The following is a 20,028-nucleotide window of genomic DNA, read 5'->3' on the forward strand; positions in this document are numbered from 1 at the left end:
TGCAGGTTAGAACTGGCATTGGATTAATAAGGTTCTCTTGGAGAAATGTTGATATTTGACCGAGGGAGTTTTGAAACAGCTACTTGCAAATAATTATTCATGTTGCTGCTTGATGCTGGCAGGCCGTTCAAAGCAAAAAGGTGAAACGTTTGCTTGCAACATCCAAAGGTTTAATACAAAGCGACTTCCTCTTCGCGAGGATTTCTTCACAAAGCGCCAAAACTCCCGCAATGTTTCAATACGGTGGTTGGATTTCCTAAGATAATGAGAAGTAAGGCACCCTTGACAAGGAAGAACTAGCTGTCATGGAGGAGAGAGATAACTAATCATGGCTTATTATTGGCCCATTCATCATCTCATACTCAGTAAAGGTGGTGTGAGGGGATTCAGCGAGGGCTGGTAATGAGGGAAAGTAGCCATGGCTATGTGGGGTGCATTAATGTATGTAATCTGTTACCCTGCGTCTGTGACAAGACAAGGACATGTAGTGTTCTAATTAAAGGATCCCTTCACTGTTCCTCCCTCAGACACAGGTCATATCTCATTAATGACGCTCTCAGAGTCATTCATTACCGTCCGATCGGAAGAGGCTCGTATGGGGGGTATTATGAGCTTTCTGTATCTACTAAAAACGAGTAGAAAACAGACCTAAAATGCAATTCGTTGGCTGAGAAGTAAAATGTTCACGTTGAGAATAAAATGTGTGGAGGAAAAATGTAAAAAACATTTATTCGAAAACATCTAATTTTTATTTTTTAAATGCATGTCTGATAAAAAAAAAAAATAAAATAAAATAAAATCAATGGCATGTACAATACAAAAAATAGATCATAAAAATAAAACACATCTTCAAATTGCTTCAACGTCTGACAGCAGAGACATAGTCCCAAAAGAGACTACCGTTAGGCTTTGTCCCTGGACTGAGGCGTCAACGACGACACCAATCCCACGTTCAGAAAAGGAGAAGGGCACTGCCGTGCGGTCAGTGCATTTACCTGGATATTCAGTGCACAGGGCCAGTCATTACAGCAACCGCTAGTCAACCACTAGGTACACCAACAGTTATGCACCAGCAGTTTTCAGAAGGCAGCAATAACAGCGTTCTAGTGACCATGGCCATGCTGCAAACCAAGGCTGTGGAATGTTTTTGTTTTTTTTCCCCTCTTCCTAAATAGGTTGCGTGTACCCCTCTTCTCTACAGGTAGGGTGCAGGACAGATGAACAGAGCTCTCCCATACACGCCCGCTTGTCACATCACAGGCCCCTGTCCTCAGGTTGAAATCATTTGATCGAGTTCCTATTGTCTAGAGAGCTAAGAAAAACTATGCCTAGGTCATGTTCATTTAAATTACGTATTCTAAGTGCAAATTCCCCCTAAAACTGATCCATGGATGTATACACGGTTTAAGATTCAGCATCGCTCCACACCAGTTACTCTATGGAGAGTGGTCTATGGAAAAACAACCTTATGACGCAGCGGCGGCATTGTCACACGATCACTATCGACAAAAGAAACATGGACTTTTTATCAAAACATACTAGGAGGCTCTCGGAGCAGGATGTAAACCGGACTGGTCTGAACTCAAGAAGCCCACAAAAAAAAGACAAGATTTCAATGGGATCACAGTTATTATTGCTAAGATGATTATAAATATTCCCACTCCAGACTCGACTCTCTATCCGCAGATGTGCAGAGAAAACAGACCTGTGGGATATCGTGATAATTGCAGACGGTTGGAGTAGAAGTCAATGTGATTTCACCGAGCCGTGCCCTGGCGGGGCTCGGCTTCCGGTCGACGCACGGAGCACGGCGATCATGTGTCTCTGAGCTGGCACCGCATCTGCAGACTCTGAAAATGGGCCTCCCTCAGGATGCGATTGATCTGATGGTAGGAAACCAGGTTCGTTCGCCCGGCGAGCTCCGAGGAGACGGCTGAGCTGAAGGGACTGCTGGGCCCGGGCACACGGTGGCATCCGACGGTGTCTGTGGCGCACTGGCTGCTGCAGCTCCTGACCTCATGCTCCAGACAACTGATCCCGCTGCTCTCGCTGGAAGACTAGCATTTGGGGAAGACAATTACCACCGCGCTGGCGGACCGTGCTCAGTGTATCTAAATGATACAAAATCAATCAGCTTTTAAACATAACAGTACCATGAAAGAGGTTGCAAGCTGCGTTGAGACAGGGAAGTACTTTTTACGGTCATGAGAGATATATCCTTTCTCGTGGCAGAAAATTGTACCTCAGAATCGCAGGCGTCCCGACCAGGTTCAGGGGAGAGAGGATGAGCTGTGTTTTGACGTTTTGCTTGGGGCACCAGCTGTCCATTGTGATCATCATCGGCACTGTGCTGCCGTTTCCTTTCGGGTGGAGAGAGGGGGCGGATAAGCCAAATTAAACCATGTACAGAAGTAAAGTGGATTTTAAAAGCAAAGTAAACTGTATTTGAGGTGCATTATCACCCACGGGGGTGGTGTGGACATGGATCCAGCACAGAGCTGCGGTGATTCATGCGAGTGTAGAGGGTGGCCTGTGCAGCGGACAGATCCAACCCCAACACTTTCTGAATTTCCCTCCGGGGATTGATAAAGTGTTATCTTATCTCATCTGTGGTGAGTGGCCGGAGTCTCCGACCTTCCTGGACCGGCCCTGATCCTGACCACATCTCCACTGCGGTGCCATGCACCAGCACAAGAGATTCCCATACTTATTGTAAGTCACTTTGGACAAACACGTCTGCTAAATGACATCATGTTATGTAATGTAATGTGGTCTAGATACACACGGCTTATTATATATTACATAAGCTAATACTGGTCCTATCATGCTAATAATCTTGTTCACTCGGCATCCATTGCAGCCGGGCATCCCGGACGGTGGATCCCTGCCTTTGTGGATCTTATTCAAGGTTTATCCCTCTTCTTTCCAGACCCAAGGGGTTTTCAAAGACTTTCCATGGGAAATGTAGGGGTTCGTGAAGCCCCTTTCTGACATGAAAAAAAAAAAAAAAAAAAAAAAACTTGGCTTCACAAAATAGAATAAAACAAAACTAAATACAGGGGTAAACGTGCATTTGCATGACAGAAATGCAAATGACAACATCGTACACACATACAAGTCGTACACCAACAGAGGAGAAGGCACAATGGAGGGTGCGTGTGTAACTTTCAGAACATGTCATCAAATCGGTTCGATGCGGGCAAGCCTCCCAGTCTCCTCGTCGGACATTGACTTGCACGAAGCAAACACGCATCTTTGAAAACGCCACTCAGAAGGCGCCGAGTCGACGCCGACTCTGATTACGGGCATTTACTGTTGGGAGGCTCCGCTTTCCCGTGTGAGACCTCCCTTGTTTCTGCAGTAGCTAACGCAAGTAACGCGACAAAAGACCCCGGCGCTGTGATGGGATAGCGGTCAAAGAGCCGGGGACCTCACCTGTTTTCAGTCAACATAGGACGACTTGAGAGGCATCAATGTGGGAATAAGGAGGCTTTTTAATTGATCCGGAACAGAGTGTAGGCCCGGCCGGCTGCTGCGCTGTGTTTACATGCACTGCGCACGCGCAGTACTACAACACAGTCCTGAGGAAACACGAGGGGGGGGGGGGCGCGCTTGTGCGGCGTTCCGTGGGAGCTCGGAAATCGGCAATTCCGCCCCGGTGCCCCCCTCGGCCCCCCTCGCACCCGAGCTCCATACTTTATGTTCCGTGGGTTTCTGTTTCGGCAATCCACGCACGCACGCAGCCTGCCGGTGTTTGTCTTTGTCAAACCTGCGCATTCCGCAAGCTGCAAAACGTATGTTGACGTCACACAAACGCTGCCCGGTGGTTTGCATCGAAGTAAACCGATGCGGAGGGAAAGGCAAAGGGAATCGGTTCGGCGGAATGAGTGCGGTGTGTGCCCGTCTGTTCTCGGTTTATATCGGTGCGTCCCAACTCCGACATGACGACATAAATTGTCGTTCTTTGCACTTTTTTTTTTTTTTCAAATAAGGCGGTTGGATGTTTTCCGAGCGCGATTATCACGTGTTCGTGACGTCAGAGACTTCGAACGTCACTGGCCCACCGGAAATGGTTTGATCAATTTGAAAGTTGCCGACCCCCTCTCGCGGCCCTGCGTTCCCCGATTAGGTCTCATGATTGGATTTCCTCTCCTCCGATATCTCCTCGATGATAAGAAACGTCTTAACGTTGAGCTTTTGAACCTATTTTGACGTCTTTTTTTAAAGATAATATTTTCGAAAAAAGCTTCTGATTTGTTATCTTTATATTTATTTTTTTTTTTATTGATGTTTGCTTGTGTTTGATTGTTTTCACAACACTAAGTTTCCGTTTGCTTCCATGTGCTGTGGTTATTTTTTTTTTCTGACTTCATCCTTGAAGGTTGTTATTGTGCGTTAAGCGTCCTTCTGGCTGCTGTAACTCCTGCATGCCGCCAGGGGTCGCTGTGTTCTCAGTTTTCAATGCCCCGAAGCTTCGGCGCTTTTTTTTTTCCGGCGCAAACTTCACGAGGCCTCGTCGGTCACTCACTGGTTTGATAAGGGTTATTATTTTTTTTTTATTTTTTATTTTTTATTTTTTTTTAAAGAACCAGTTCAAGATCCGCATCCTCCAGTTCAACCTGTTTGTCACCGGCCGCGGCGGTTTTGTTTTACAAGGACTGCGCACGCGCAATACGCCGTTTCATTACACTGGCGACTGTCAGTTATTTTCACGCGTTCACATAATTCCTCCAGTTTTTGAAATAAAACAATATTATTAATATGATGTAAATGAAGAACCCGTATAATATATACACATATAGTTGGTAATTGGTAATGTATGTCCATAAGTATTGTTTCATGACCACTCTCCATATATATATATATATATATATATATATTTATTTTTTTATTTTTTATTTTATTTAAAAACAAATTTGGCGGGGAGGTCATTTTGTGTATTTTCCTAAATGATCCAACCTGCATCATTAAAAGTAAATACATTTGGCAGGTACCCTCAGAGCCCGGAAGTCGCGGCTCGCCGCTCAGTGTTCAGCCAGCCAATGGAGAGGCGCCGCCCACGCGGATGACTCAAGCGAAGGGAGGAGGTGAGATTATAATAAGGATCCACAGCCAGAGCGGTCCCCATAATAAAAAGGTGGGGGGGGGAAACAAGATGGGCAGCACGGACTCCAAACTGAACTTCAGGAAAGCCGTGATACAGCTGACAACCAAAACACAGGTGAGGATCCCCCGCGCCCCCCGCGAATAAAATAAAGATTTCACGCAGGCTGGCGAAGCGCGCGTCAGACGTTTATTCGCACAGCATCACGGCGGCTCAGAACGACCGCGATTCGAGGGAAAGCGACCGATCTGATGAGCTGGGGATCCCCCTTTCAATACCAGACATGTAACATGTTCTTGGAGCAAACGGTCGTATGAGATAAACGTGTGTGTCGGTCGTTTGATCCGCCGCCTCCAGATTTAGACCAGCCACGAGCGCTGCTGGGTTCATTTTAAAGATGCGAGCACACAAACACACTTTCAGGATTTTCATTTGACCCATGTGACTGATGGCGCAGATAAATCACTTGGCTGCTGACGCACATCCATTAGAAAATGACCACTGTTCCAGATGCTGCAGGTGGGCTCTGCTGAGATTAGAGCCAGATCATATTCCCCTGTTTGTTTGGTTACTGGGGCTGTGTTTACATTGCAATCATGGGCACCGGCTTTGACATAATGTGCCGTAAAGCAAGACCGACTACAATGCACGCCTTACAATTAAGAAAAAAAGAAAAAAATTGTTTCAAAGAAAAATTGTCCATGCATCTTTTAAGATTCAAGGAACTCTATTTCATACAAGTACAAGTCAGGTGATTAAAGGTTAACCCCGAGGCTGTGCGGCTCAAAGTAGGTAGACTCGTGAAAAATAATAATACCATCTAAATAAGAAAAAATAATATCTAAGCAAAAGTGTTGGTGTTCTCCCCTGCAGCCCGTGGAGGCCACAGACGACGCTTTCTGGGACCAGTTCTGGGCCGACACGACCACCACGGTGCAGGATGTGTTTGCACTGGTGCCATCAGCCGAGATCAGAGCCGTCCGAGAAGAGTCCCCTTCAAATCTGGCAACCCTCTGCTATAAGGTATTCACACGTTTGGACGTGGCAACGCAACAATGTTTGTTTACGTTTGCCCAGGAGGGACTACTTCAAATAGCTGCGTCTTGCAAACTAGAGCAACCGTGGAGAAACTCGCCCCTGAAACAACGCGGGATGGCTTTTGATTTTTTGATCAAAGCTTTGCAGTGCTTACTGCTTCAAAATAACGGGAAGACGACGGGCAAGTCAAGTCAACACCCCACCCCCCCTCCCTTTCCGCTCCCTCCTCCATCTGCCAGCTTCCTCTCCGAGCTGCCTATCAGAAAGAAAACAGACCCGTGGAGGCTCCCGGCTTCCTGATGAAGCACAGAGGAGGAGCCAGGGAACGCCTGGAAACCTTATTGGTTCGAGGGCCCAGTCGTCAACATTGGCCTATAATAAAATAATAATAATAATAATAATAATAACTATACGTGAGCATTTAAAATGTATTTTAAAACCGATACGAGAGGCTTGCGCATCTACCCCGACGTCTACCCCGGTGACACTAACATTTAACACTGAATCCCTTCCCAGGCCGTGGAGAAGCTCGTGCAGGGCGCCGAGTCGGGCTGCCCCTCGGAGAAGGAGAAGCAGGTGGTGTTGAACTGCACCCGCATCCTGACCCGCATCCTCCCCTACATCTTTGAAGACCAGGACTGGAGAGGCTTCTTCTGGTCCACGGTCCCCGGTGCTGGACGCGCCGGTGTGAGTGGACAATGACATACGATAGAGAGTCACAAGAGGGAGAACTGGTCATACCCAAACCATGAAATGAACGACCCAAGGAGTAGGGGAAAAAAAAGTCCCAACATGGCCGACGTTTACAACACCCATCTTCCTTCCTTCCAGTGGTATCAGCATTAGGAAAAAAAGGACACATCATTAATATTAAACGTTTAAGTTGGAACCTTAATTATAAACCGAAGAATTAACAAATGGCAAGATTCAATTAAAATACTATTCATTAACACCTTTGCTCAAGAGATATATTGATATATTGTCATTAGAATCATGTATGTATGTATGTATGTATGTATGTATGTATGTATGTATGTATGTATGTATGTATGTATAAACAAAAATGCTAAATATCAATAATGTAGTTTCACCCCTGAAATCTTTACTATCACCAGTCATAGTTTAATTTGGATTCACTTGGTTTATTCGCCCTGCAGGAAAATAGCGTTCCAAATGTCGTTTCTTTGTGTTTTTGTCATGATTTTTGTTTTTTTTTAAGTGTCTTTTAGTGTTTTATTTATTTATTTATTTTAAACTGTGTTTTGGACAGTTCCTCAATCCAGTTGTCGTCCATTTCAAAATCATGTCTCCCAAACACGGTTTTAATCGATACAGTTTGTCGTCGTAGTTACTCCCCCCCCCCCCCCCCTTACATTTCACAGACAGGGTTGCCAGGCTCCTTTTTAGTGTGTTTTCTTTTGGGGATGCTGTTGACCACCCTCCGCTCTCGTGCTCTGTTGTCTCTCTGGCAGCTGGAAGAGTTGGATGAGGACGACGGCGCTCGTCCTCTGGCTGAGTCGCTGCTCCTGGCCGTCGCCGACCTGCTCTTCTGCCCCGACTTCACCGTGCACAGCCACAAGCGAGGGCCCGTGAGTGCCAACAACATTCGGCGTATTTTCGCAGCTTTCTGTTCTCAGGCCAAATGTTGGAAGGAAGTTCTCAGCTGTTACCACACCCCAACCCCTACACCTAATGGTTCATGGCTCTTCATTTTTGTCTAGTTTTCACTCTCAATTATTCCGTCGGAAAATAATGACAGTGGAATGAAAATGTTCTATGTTTCCTTCTTCCTGAAGCCAAAAAAAACAACCCCATAACCAGTCGGTCAAGTTTTTCTGGTGGAAGCTCTTAGAAAGAGATCCTAGAGTTTGACAAAGAACAAGAAGAGTTACCTGTGATTTCATAAGAAGCACGGAATGCTGCCCGCACGGTTGCACATTTGTGGTTCAGAATAATCCTCCGTGTTTGTGGAAGATGGTCCATCACTCCACCATCAAGCAGCGTCGATATGGTTCGCTATCATCATCATCATCATCATCATCATCACTATTTCTGATTTAATTGTCAGCGATGGCTCCTCATGAAAAAATCCTGGAGAAATTCTGAAGACTATCCCTGAGTTGCTTTTTACTTTTATTTTCATTTTCTTTTTGTATTTACAATTCAATTCAGATTATTATGTATGTTATTCAATATACTCACTCCAAACCCAGGATTCCTTGGAGGACATGCAGTCCATCGACAGCTGTGAATACATCTGGGAGGCGGGCGTGGGCTTTGCACAGTCCCCGCCCCTCAATTACATCCACGACCTGAATAGGTGAGAAAGGCCGCGGTTGGACACGGCATTTTGGTCTTTTTTTTTATTTATTTAATTATTTATTTCCCCCTAGATTATAATTATAATATAATTGTATTTTCATCAGAACGGAGCTGCTGAGGCTGCTGCTGACGTGCTTCTCTGAGGCGATGTACCTGCCTCCGTCAACAGACACCGGCGTGCTCAACCCCTGGGTGACTTTCTTCTGCTCCACAGAGAACAGGTAAGGCAGAAGCGCACACACACACACACACACACACACACACACACACACACACACACACACATATTATGTATATACACTTTTTATAGCTTTTGGTGTATTTTCTGTTTTCTTAAAATGCCTTTCTGACGGCTTGAACGCCACATCTTGAAAATGTGATTTGGTCAGCGATTGCTTTGTGATTAACGTTTTGCTCTCGGTTTGGGAAACTTTACTTTCAAAAAACCTGCATTGGCAGGGGAGGAGATGTTCAGGAATCATCGTGCTTGTGGTTAGAAGTTTTGTCGCAAGATATTTGTGTTTGGTTTTGTTATAACACTGTTTGTTCTTGTATTCATTGTCATCGTATAAAGTGTTTATTTTTATTCTTGCGGTGTCACAGCAGCTCACATCAAAAAAGGCAAAAATAATAAAGTATTATAATAATACAAAAAGAAAATGGCAAGTTGCAAAACACCAAAGAACTAGCTGAGAATTGTATAGATAATAAACAATAATAATAAATAATGTAAATAAATATAATAAATATTTATAGATACACATATTTTAAATAATAAACAATAGAAATACATTAATACAGATAAACACTTAATAGCCCAAATAATAGCTTTAAAGAAAATTCTCAGTGAAGTTGAACTGTATTTAAGTAAGTGTACTTCCTAAATGGAGAAAATATCATCTATAAATGTAGTTTTCTGCAGAAATGTTTCCAACTTAGCTTTTTTTTTTTTTAAATATAAATTCTATTTCTCAATGATAGAAATAGAATTCAGGGTAACCGTGTCTCCATCTCCCAGACACGCCCTGCCGCTGTTCACGTCGCTGCTCAACGTGGTGTTTGCCTACGACCCGGTGGGCTACGGGATCCCCTACAACCACCTGCTCTTCTCCGACTACCGGGAGCAGCTGGTGGAGCAGGCGGTGCAGATCCTCATCGTCACGCTGGAGCACGAGGGCGGGTTGGCGCACCGCCCGGCCTCCCCTTCCAGTGTGGAGGAGCAGGAGGTGAGGGAGACACTCACCACGTCCTCAGAACAGATAACAATAAAGCACAGGGACAACGGGAGAGCGGCCGTTTGATGAACTAGTCGGAACAACCACAGGGTTCTTACCAGGTCCTCGAGGTGCTTGAAGTGCTTGAATTTGTCCTCAAAAATCAAACTACTGCATTGCCCTGAGAATATCTCTATCCCTCTATCTCTATCTCTATCTCTCTATCTATATACTAATATAAATAATAGGGAATTAAATTAATATTATTCTATGTTTAAATTAATAAAGATCCCACATTAATGATCCTTGAAGTCCTTGAATCGATATTTTTGAGCAATTCTAGTGTTGGTTGCTTGATTTAGTGTGTCTGTTAGGAGTAAATTAAGATTTTTTTATTTTTTTTGTTGGTGTTTGTTTTTAATATATATGTGCATTTTGTTCTAGTAATAGCACCTTTCACAGACAATATGCGACTCAACGTGCTTTTACATTGATCAAATAGTGATAATAAAAAGCAAACAAGCAAAATGCATTTAATGAAAATAGGTAAATATTGTTTTTTTTTTTTTTTTTGCGTGGTCAATTTAGAATTCTAGTATTGTCATGAATATGATCATTAATCATCTCCTCTCTCTTTTCAGTCGACTGGCCCTGAAAACCTATTTGTGAATTACTTGTCCAGAATTCACAGAGAAGAGGTATACCTTATCCACCCCCCCGCCCCCCATTTTTCTCTTTTATTACAAAAAAATGCAACCTTGACAGCTGACAAAGCGTCAGACTTGTCGCCCGTCGTTAAACCCCCTCGTTCCTCCGTCCGCTCGCCAGGACTATGACTTTGTGCTGAAAGGCCTGGCTCGCCTGCTGACCAACCCGCTGGCCCAGACCTACCTGCCCAACTCCACCAAAAAGATCCAGTTCCACCAGGAGCTGCTGGTGCTCTTCTGGAAGCTGTGTGACTTCAACAAGGTGGGGGACGTTTTATTTGTTTTTAAACCTTTTTTAAATCCAGTTCTAAGGAAGTCCGTGCGCCGGCGCGTCCTACCCTTCAAAGCGGTTTATTATTGTTCAATCTGCAGAAGTTCTTGTTCTTCGTTCTGAAGAGCAGCGACGTGCTGGACGTTCTAGTTCCCATTCTGTTCTACCTGAACGACGCCCGGGCTGACCAGTGTGAGTACACATTATTATTGTTGTTATTATTATTATTATTATTAATATTATTAATTAATTATTGGAGCCGATCGCAATGTTTTAGTAAAGTCAATATATAAAAAAAAATTTGGTCAAACAGTTATTGTTTCTATGTTAAAAATGTGCTTTCATTTGGAAAAGCTACATCCTCCGTTTAACATTTTGAAATTAAGAATCCATTTAAACTTGATAAAATTAGAAAATATATTGTTTTAACAAATGAACCCAACTTTTTAAAGTGGAACCAGTGACTCCAATATTTTTTTTTTTTCTGTGTATGTTTCCATCCAAATTTAAGGGGAGTATTTTAACATTGTTAAAAATGTGGCAATAAATAATACAAATTTGGTGCATTTCCATCAGGTGGGTTGAGGAAAATTAACTTAATAACTTTAATTATTTTTATGTTCCAATCTTCAAACCCAAGAAATGGCTTTTTTCTGCAATGAGTAGACAAGTATTTATTTTAGATTTATTCAAATTATATTTTATTTTGTACCACTATATAAGTGGCCATCAAATGAACAAAAGACAATTACATTTTTAAGGAATCATGTCTCTTATGATCAACAATGGAGGTTTTATTTTATTTCCCATTTTGTCTTTTTTAATATTTATATCCAATTAATAAAAGTCATTTATATTTTTATTATATTGAATATTTATGGTGCTGCAGCCCGTGTGGGTCTGATGCACATTGGCGTGTTCATCCTGCTGCTGCTGAGCGGGGAGAGGAACTTCGGCGTCCGTCTGAACAAGCCCTACTCCGTCCACGTGCCGATGGACATCCCGGTTTTCACCGGAACACACGCTGACCTGCTCATCATCGTGAGACATCTTGATGCATTTGCGCCTAAATTGCACATTCCGGAGAATGTCCACGCTGCAAATTGTGGTTATTACTTTCACATGCCTCTGGTCTTGTTCTGCAGGTGTTCCACAAGATCATCACCAGTGGACACCAGCGTCTGCAGCCGCTGTTCGACTGCCTGCTCACCATCATTGTGAACGGTGGGGAATAGGAGTTTTGACAAGTTTATTAAAGACCTGCTTTGGTTCCCAGCACCTTTCATGCATATATAATGCGTTTTTAAAAATATTCTTACGCAATTATCATCTCCTACCCCCCGCCTCAGTGTCCCCCTATCTGAAGAGTCTGTCCATGGTGGCCGCTAACAAACTGCTCCACCTGTTGGAGGCCTTCTCCACCAACTGGTTCCTCTTCTCCGCCGCCCAGAACCACCACCTCGTCTTCTTCCTGCTCGAGGCTTTCAACAACATCATCCAGTACCAGTTTGACGGTGACATGAACGCATATATCTGCACAAAATACCTACGAAATTATAAAAACTAATATGTTATTCTGTCCAAGCCATACTAGCTTTGTAGAATATATTTTTTGGATTGTGTCATGTGTTTCTCATGTAAAGTGCATTTTGAGAGACCTGTATTACAGAGACGTATAGATAGATGGATTAAAAAGTTGACAATTTACAATAAACCTGAAATCTACAATATACAATCATTTAAAAAATGACTAGAAGACTGAATAATTTAAAATATACAATAAACCAGAAAAATAAACGTAAGAATTAATAATACAATATTGTGAGATATACAATACATCTTAAATACACAATAAACATTAAATATCAACTTAAAAAGTAACAAAAAAACAATTAAAAAAATAAACAAGAACATTTTGGCGAAAGACAATATCTCGCGCACATGAGATGCTGAGTGAGTTTGTTTGTTATGTAATTAAATATGAACACACATTTTACACCTGCGTATATTTCCTAGGAAATTGCAACTTGGTGTACGCCATCATCCGCAAGCGCAACGCGTTCCACCAGATGGCCAACCTGCCGTCGGACCCCGGCTCCATCCAGAAGGCCGTGCAGAGGAAGAAGAAGTCCCCGGATGTCATCTCGCGCACCAGCTCCCAGGAGACCGTCTCCATGGAGGGCTCCCACCCCGCGGTGCCCGCCGAGCCCGGAACGCTCAAGGCCAGTCTGGTCGCCATACCGGGTACGGGGGGTCCTCTGTGGATCTTGGCGAAATGTCAGTGCGTTGTCAGGTAGCTCTCGAAATTCCTTGTTGATGTGAGGGCTGCGGTTGTGTTCAGGTATCGACAAACTGACGGAGAAGTCCCAGGTCTCAGAGGATGGGACCATGGTGTCCGTTCCAAAGACAGACTGTCCACGCGGCGCACCCCACCCGGAGCAGAGCGCCACGGCGGGGACCAGTGACACAGAGTCCAATTCCGGGAGAGAGAATGAAGTAAGCGAGAGCGTGTGGGTGAGAGAGATTTAATCAGATTTAATTGCTCCATGTAATCAGTGGTATGCAAACTGTAGCGCACCTCTACCCCCTAGTGGAGCACAGGGGAATTGCAGAATGGCACAAGACGTAAAAAGGGATTTAATATATATTTTAAGTACTAATTTGCATATTATGAAATATGTTTATTTAAGGTTTCAAAATCTAGTAGGATAATATTTTTTTTATTTTGCATGAGCACATTTTTATTATTACTATTATTATGATTTAATTAGTTGTGCAGCGTTGTGAGGGTGTATGAATAGGCAATATGAGCTACAAATGAATGTGACTGCTCGGCCTTGTTTACTATAAACAATGTTAGTTTTCATATGCATGTTTTTTGAAATGTACTTTTTGGGAGGGGGACCTGGCAAAAAAAAAAAAAAGGGACAATACTCAACCAAATAAATCTGTCCTGGACACTGGTGATGGACGTTTCTCTTTCCTTCCCACACCAGGATGTGTTTTATACCGAAGCCGAGATGGAGAGGAGACATCAGTCCAGCGCCTCCTCGACATCCTACTGGGCCGCCACGCCAGAATGGGTCAGGGTCCGACTGTTCTCGGTGTTCTAGATCCAGGTAGGCCTCTTCCTACAAATAAGAGCTTGCGTCTCCGTCTTGTGCCCCAGGTGCTCTCCTGGAAGTGCAAGCTCCCCCTGCAGACCATCATGCGCCTGCTGCAAGTGCTTGTTCCCCAGGTCGAAAAGATCTGCATCGACAAGTGAGTAGAGCCTTCTTCTTCCATCAGGGTGTCCTTGAAAGTCCTTAAAAAAAAAGTCTAGAAAATGTCTTTTATCCAGTTTTTCATTAAATAGTCTCAAATTTGATCCTATGAGGTCTCAATTTCAACATTTAATTTGATTATATTTATCCATATATATATTTTTTAAATTATTATTTTTTTTGTCAAAATCATTCAGGTTCTTCTCCATCAAGACTCAAAATTTCTGATGTTCTAAAACTCTGAACCTTAATACTTCTATCTTCACACTTGAAACACAGTTCATATTCTACCCTAATACTTCTCCTCTGCCCTGTACCAGTTACATATCATTTACCTTTACACTTTGCGAGAGGATTTATCCAAAAATCTTCCGTAAATATCATCAGAATTGGGATCAGATGTAACTAAGATGTAAGATGTAACTAAAGTATTAGATGTAACTCTCCGTCTAAGTGACACGTTTTCCGCGCAGGGGCTTGACGGACGAGTCGGAGATCCTCAAGTTTCTCCAGCACGGCACGCTGGTGGGCCTCCTGCCCGTTCCGCACCCCATCCTGATCCGGAAGTACCAGGCCAACGCCGGCACCGCCATGTGGTTCCGCACCTACATGTGGGGAGTGGTCTACCTGCGGTGAGTCCCCAAAAAAATGTGAGGGGTCAAGCTGTGATGTGAAGGCTGCGATTTCATTAACACCCCCCCCCCCCCCCCCACACACAGCAACGTGGACCCTCCGATCTGGTACGACACCGACGTCCGGCTCTTCGAGATCCAGAGGATGTAGGAAAAATAATCGTTTAAAAACGGGGACTGTCTTGTCCGGCGCCGGGTGTCATGTTCCTTTCTCTGGCTGTCCGCTGGTTCTCTGGTCAACTCCACCGTGCTCATGTCGCCTCATGAAGATGGTCATCCTGGTAACATTGTCCTGCAGATCAAGACTGTTGCTCGACGTCGAGACGATTTCAGATTTCAGAAACCACTTAAATGTGCAATCCTCTCATCAGACTGTGCCGTTACGGTTCTTTCCGGTCGCTCATATCATGCATCGACAAGGCGTCGTCAGTGTTTTGGTTTTGCCATCGCAAGTGTTGACATGCTTGGGCGTCAATTTGCACTCTCACCTTCTGTCATGTGAGAGATTAATGTTAAGATTTAACTACGCTGCATAATATTGAAGAGAGAAATATTTAAGATCCACAGTATACCGACTGTTTTTATGTATATGGTTGTCTTTTGTTTTAATTTCTGTTCCAGATGAGTATGCTTGATGTGTAAAGTATTTTCCTTAAATTATACTGAGAATATAATTGTTTTGTCAGCATGTAACTGTATATTTTGTGTGTTGAAGGGGAATTAGTCCTGGGGCTGTCCAAATATTCCCAAGAATATACTATTTTATCGCCGTTTCCATTCGTCATCCTGCACGGACGTCCTTGTGGTTTTTTTTTTTGGGGGGGGGGGGTCTGTGAAAGGTCGAACTGGAACTCAATTAGATTAGCCCCATAAATAAATCTTTGCTTTGCGAGCACTTTGCTTTTGAAAACATACATCCAAGAGGTGGCGGTACACGTCCAACCTATAAACTACTGTGGAATTTGGTTTATACGTCAGAGCCTGACGATGGAACTCAGTGTTTGCCAACTCCGGCTCTGATGTCTCTCGTGACCTTTTCACGTTTTAGTTCGTCACTCTCCTCCCGGACACATGATTCGTTTAAAGGACATAAAAAGGTTTCGCCTTGAATTGAATCATGCGGAAGAGTCTCTGGAGCCAAAACCTGTCGGACCGGGGGAAAACTTCCGAACCGTCAATGAGACAACGCGTCTCAGAACCAAAACACAACCCTTACAGAAGGATCAGATAACAAGGATCAGTTGTTTCACAGAGACAATGTTTCTTTCTATAGCCAGTCCCAAATGCCTTTACAAGTTCACAGCCCTAAATCTACTGTTAAAGTGAACACCTCATCGGACACAGAACAAGGTCATGGTGGTAAACTGATCAGTGCCATCACAGCTTTCTTATCCGTGATTTTGCTGAAGCGGCAGGAGTGATTGACTTTGTGGCATCAGCAGCTGTTGCTGTTTCTTTTTGGGGTCCATTTCTGCAGGCGCTGGCACCTTGCGGAGCAGTACTAAAATAACCCACTCAATTCCCAACAGGTACATCTCCCATGTACCACGTTAAAATATAGCATCGCTGAGAAAAACTATTGACCTACCTGTTACGCTACAAAACTCAGCATCCATCCATAACGACAAATACCACTTAGAGACGATGCGACTTGTCATGCAAGTAATAAATAAAACAGTTAAGAAGAAAGACAAACCACTTGTGAGTAGACTTTCAAAGACAATTGTAAAACATTTTATTTTTAACATTTAAAAATAACATTTCATAAGTGTTTAAAAAAATAAGTCCATCCTTAGGTAAAACTGAGAATTCTGTAAAAAAAAAAAAAAGTTAAAATTAAAAAGATGGTTTAAGAGAGGACGTACACCTCAAAGAGACTGGCCACCGAGTGCATGCGGTAGAAGATCCCAAACGGCAGTCCAATGTTCACAATGGCAGCCCACAGGGAGAAGTGGTAGAAGTCCGTTTCAGTGGAGTGGTCGAACTGAGGACGAGCGCCGAACGCAGGCATGATCCAGAGCTGTCAACACAAAACATCACAACAATCAAGGCTGGGCAGCATCTGCTGCACGTTAATAAAGATGAATAGAAAGCATTTTGCCGCTGGTCATTTTCTGAATCCAATTCACAATCCATCATTGATAGCAATCACATCCAGTTGTAAACATGCCAAGATATGACCCAAAACCACACATCTCAAATGAGGAACTCAATTTGAAAGACGTGCATGAAAAATAAAATACGTTGGTCCCGCTGAACTTCCATAACCACAATTTTAACGGGACGAATCCGGGAACGAGGATTGAAGTCATAAGCAGACATTGATATTTTGTAAAATTAAAAAAAAGGTAATTCTTCCACATTTCGAAGCTCAAGGTGTTGCACGGTGACTCACGATGATGTTGGTCAGGAGTAGAAAGGCGCAGACCTCCTTCAGGATCCTCCTCTTCCAGCTGAACTTGTGCCGAGTGGGAGCCAGAGAATACTTTTTTCTATTCCGCGTCGCCGCCTGGCTGATCTCCCCGCAGTGACCCGGCGCGTCGTGAACGTTGGCGTGCAGTGGCGTGGCGTGCACCGTGTGGTACGGCTCACGGTGGAGGCCCTTGATGATGAAGAAGTTCTGCAGAGCCAGTTGGACCACGGTCAGGACGGCCCAGGCCAGGTTCAGGGCGTTCAGGTGGCCCTCGGCGCCGGTCGCCACCACCGCCACAGCGGTGAAGTAGCTGATGAGGAACTGCCCGATGGACGCGCCCACCAGCAGCCCCACGTCCAGGCTGCGCGTGGGGTTCTTGTCGGACACCCGCTCCCGCCGGTCCAGCCAGTAGACGACACAGCCGATCACGGTGGAGATGGACATCAGGCTCACGATGACTATGTTGGTGACAAAGTGCAGTAACAGCGCGTTCTGCTTTTTGTCCTCTTTGACCACTTGGAACTCGTACAGAATGAAGGCCGCCAGCCCGGCCAGCACCAGAAGAATTCCAAGCACGGGGCCGACGGCGACGTCCCTGACGCGGAACTTGATGTGGTGGTGGTGGTGGCTGTGGTCCTCGACCAGGCGGCCGACGTTTTTCCACATGACATAGGCCATCGCTGACGCGAAGAGGCTATATTCAATGTTAAAAGGGTAGAGGTAGTAGTAGGCCTCCTCAAATATGCTGCACGAAGAGTAGCTGCAGTTGCATTTGCTATTTCCATAGCTGGCTGCAAAAGGAACACATGGTTTAGTTGTAGACCATACAAATTATTATTTTTTTTTTTAAATACACAAAAAATAAATACAAATAAATATGATATACATTTAAAAATACATGAAATGATGATAAATTCAAAAGGGACAGATTACAGTAAAGGCACCTGCTCTGTACGTGTTGCGTAGCACCATCACATTTTCAGGGATATCAGTTTGGTGGACGGACTCCTCAGCAACCGCCGCCATCCACACGGTCAGATTAGTCGACAGGGTCAGCGTGAGCCCGCACCTTCAAAGAGACACAATGAATATTCAAGAAGGACAAATAGAAGCATCTTCGGTTGCGGACCTTACCGAGTTAAAATCGTGTGTATTTGCACACAGTCCTTCGCGTGAATCCACAGGAAGTGGGTCTAAAACACAGGATTAATCAGTGACCCGCAGGAAATTTTAAACCATCAAAAGGAGTTCATCGCCTCATGTACCCACTTGGATGAAGAGGAAAACCGCCTGTACGGCGGGGAAGGCGACTTTCACCGGAGAGTCACAGTGGAGGTAGCCCACGTAGTTGGCGATCTTAAACATGTCCATGATGAGGCTGAGGAGGCCAAAGAGCACCAGGCCAGCTGAAAGGGACGCAAGCATTAAGGAGATTATGTCGACGACGAAAAATAAATCCGACCGCGGAGCTCCAAATAGCGCCGACCTCTAAGCCACACCGGTCCCGCGTGGCCGTCTTTGTACAGCACCGCCCGGTCCTTTCCGTGGGTGGAGACGGTGTAAAACAGCATCCACGCCGAGGTCAGGAGTAAGAGGACGATGAGGAAGATCTGCCGATGGACGGCGGTGATGGCGACGCTGTTGATGGCGCTGCCGGTCACCAGAGCACTGCCCAGGATGAGGATGTTGACACATATGACGCCGGACATCACCTCCGCTCCTGCGCCCCCTCGTCCTCCTTCATCATGGCCTCCATCCCTGGCCACCTCCACGTGGTGGAGATGGTGCGCATGTGCCGAGAAGTGCTGGACGCTCTCCATTTCAGCCGCTGTTTCAATGTTGGATGGGTGGGCTTCCGTTCCTCGCATTTCATTGAGAGTCTTGCTATGAAATTAAAAAAAAAAAAAAAAAAAAAGGAAAATATTTCGCCAATGGCCAAACCTTTGAAATGATTGAAGTGATGAGATACTACGGAGCTCCTTAATTGACATATCGGCAAGTCACACTTGGTCCTTTTTTGACCAACTTTACCGTTTTAGAGCTACAGTATATAAAGTTTAAGTAGCAAACCATAAAACCAACCAGTGCATTCTTGCCAGGAAAGGCGGACCGCACCACCAACAATGGAAACAGCACCTCGAGGAGCACTTCCGTTACGCAAATAGATTAAATGGCTGTTATAAAGTGCCAGATAAATAAGTATCAAACCCGGGAACTTTTATTTATTTTAATAATCTCACGGATTACCACTTTAGGTCCTGGGTTGGATTCCCGCCACAGGCGCTGTTGGCACCGTGCTCCGGCGGGTTATCTCCCAAATGGGAGCATTTCTGCGCGGAGCTTGCATGTTCTCCCCGTGCTTACATGGGGGTTTCCGCCACCCAACGTCAGTAAGGACCCCCCCCCACCCCAAAAACGTGCACCCATCATCGTCTGACCAGCGATGGACACTCATCACCTGGTCCTCGGGCGCGTCCACGAATGCTGCCCACTGCTCCTGGCTGTGCCCCCGGAGGAAGGACAAGCCAGGATGGGTTCAACGCAGAGGAACCATTTCACCGGCCGCCATCCAAAGCACGTGCGTGCGTGCGTGTGTTGTGGTGTGTGACGATTAAAGATTGTTCTTCTTCTTCTTAACGGAAATACAGTACAGTTCAACAGCTGGTGCGTTCAAGTAAATTTGGAAATCTCAGTCTCAACATAGAAATAACCATTAATTACCTTGGAGCAGAACTAATACGGGCCCTACAGGTTATAAACAGGTTTCGGCGTTCACAACCGATCTGACAGAAATACCAGATAACTTCTTGTGCGCACCAGAAACCCCTCCAAAGCATACACAGTATAGCAAGAGAGAGGTCTTGCGGCAACATTTTCTTTCTTTCATTTGCGATATTTTTTTCCCTCTCCTTTTTAGTTTACCTGCAAAAGAGTTTGTTGCAAGTCCGGAACACCTCTTGATTTACAACCTCCGTGTCCATTTCGGTTCCCCGTCACCGTGGAATGAGCTGGACGCTGGCGATGAAGGTCTATTCAAATATCTGAGACTAGTGGCTTCCACCGC

General features: G+C 44.7%; 3 protein-coding genes across 3 annotated transcripts; 1 reads left to right on the forward strand and 2 right to left on the reverse strand.

Annotated features, from left to right (window-relative positions):
• Positions 1 to 810: 810 nt before the first annotated feature.
• On the reverse strand, positions 811 to 3,544 carry LOC307236686 (uncharacterized protein). Its single transcript, XM_080009175.1, has 3 exons — positions 3,436 to 3,544; positions 2,243 to 2,360; positions 811 to 2,057 (listed from the first exon to the last, which is right to left on the reverse strand). Exons 1-3 carry the CDS (start codon positions 3,450 to 3,452, stop codon positions 1,815 to 1,817), a joined length of 378 nt encoding a protein of 125 aa, XP_079865301.1. The 5' UTR covers positions 3,453 to 3,544; the 3' UTR covers positions 811 to 1,814.
• A 1,606-nt stretch (positions 3,545 to 5,150) lies between these two features.
• Positions 5,151 to 14,810, forward strand: hid1a (HID1 domain containing a). The gene is made up of 19 exons (XM_080009176.1): positions 5,151 to 5,221; positions 5,978 to 6,127; positions 6,659 to 6,829; positions 7,615 to 7,731; positions 8,356 to 8,462; positions 8,569 to 8,685; positions 9,483 to 9,690; positions 10,320 to 10,376; positions 10,507 to 10,647; positions 10,758 to 10,848; positions 11,546 to 11,697; positions 11,802 to 11,880; positions 12,006 to 12,170; positions 12,673 to 12,900; positions 12,998 to 13,152; positions 13,653 to 13,739; positions 13,826 to 13,917; positions 14,393 to 14,551; positions 14,639 to 14,810. Exons 1-19 carry the CDS (start codon positions 5,156 to 5,158, stop codon positions 14,700 to 14,702), a joined length of 2,406 nt encoding a protein of 801 aa, XP_079865302.1. The 5' UTR covers positions 5,151 to 5,155; the 3' UTR covers positions 14,703 to 14,810.
• Positions 14,811 to 16,400: 1,590 nt separating this feature from the next.
• Positions 16,401 to 18,784, reverse strand: LOC307237313 (proton channel OTOP2-like; the record flags this gene model as incomplete). The annotated part of the gene is made up of 6 exons (XM_080010025.1): positions 16,401 to 16,571; positions 16,947 to 17,755; positions 17,909 to 18,033; positions 18,099 to 18,157; positions 18,234 to 18,370; positions 18,451 to 18,784. 6 exons carry the CDS (start codon positions 18,782 to 18,784, stop codon positions 16,401 to 16,403), a joined length of 1,635 nt encoding a protein of 544 aa, XP_079866151.1.
• Positions 18,785 to 20,028: the final 1,244 nt, after the last annotated feature.

The sequence above is a fragment of the Zeus faber genome (genome assembly GCF_960531495.2).
Source record: "Zeus faber genome assembly, chromosome: 11".
Lineage (NCBI taxonomy): Eukaryota > Metazoa > Chordata > Actinopteri > Zeiformes > Zeidae > Zeus > Zeus faber.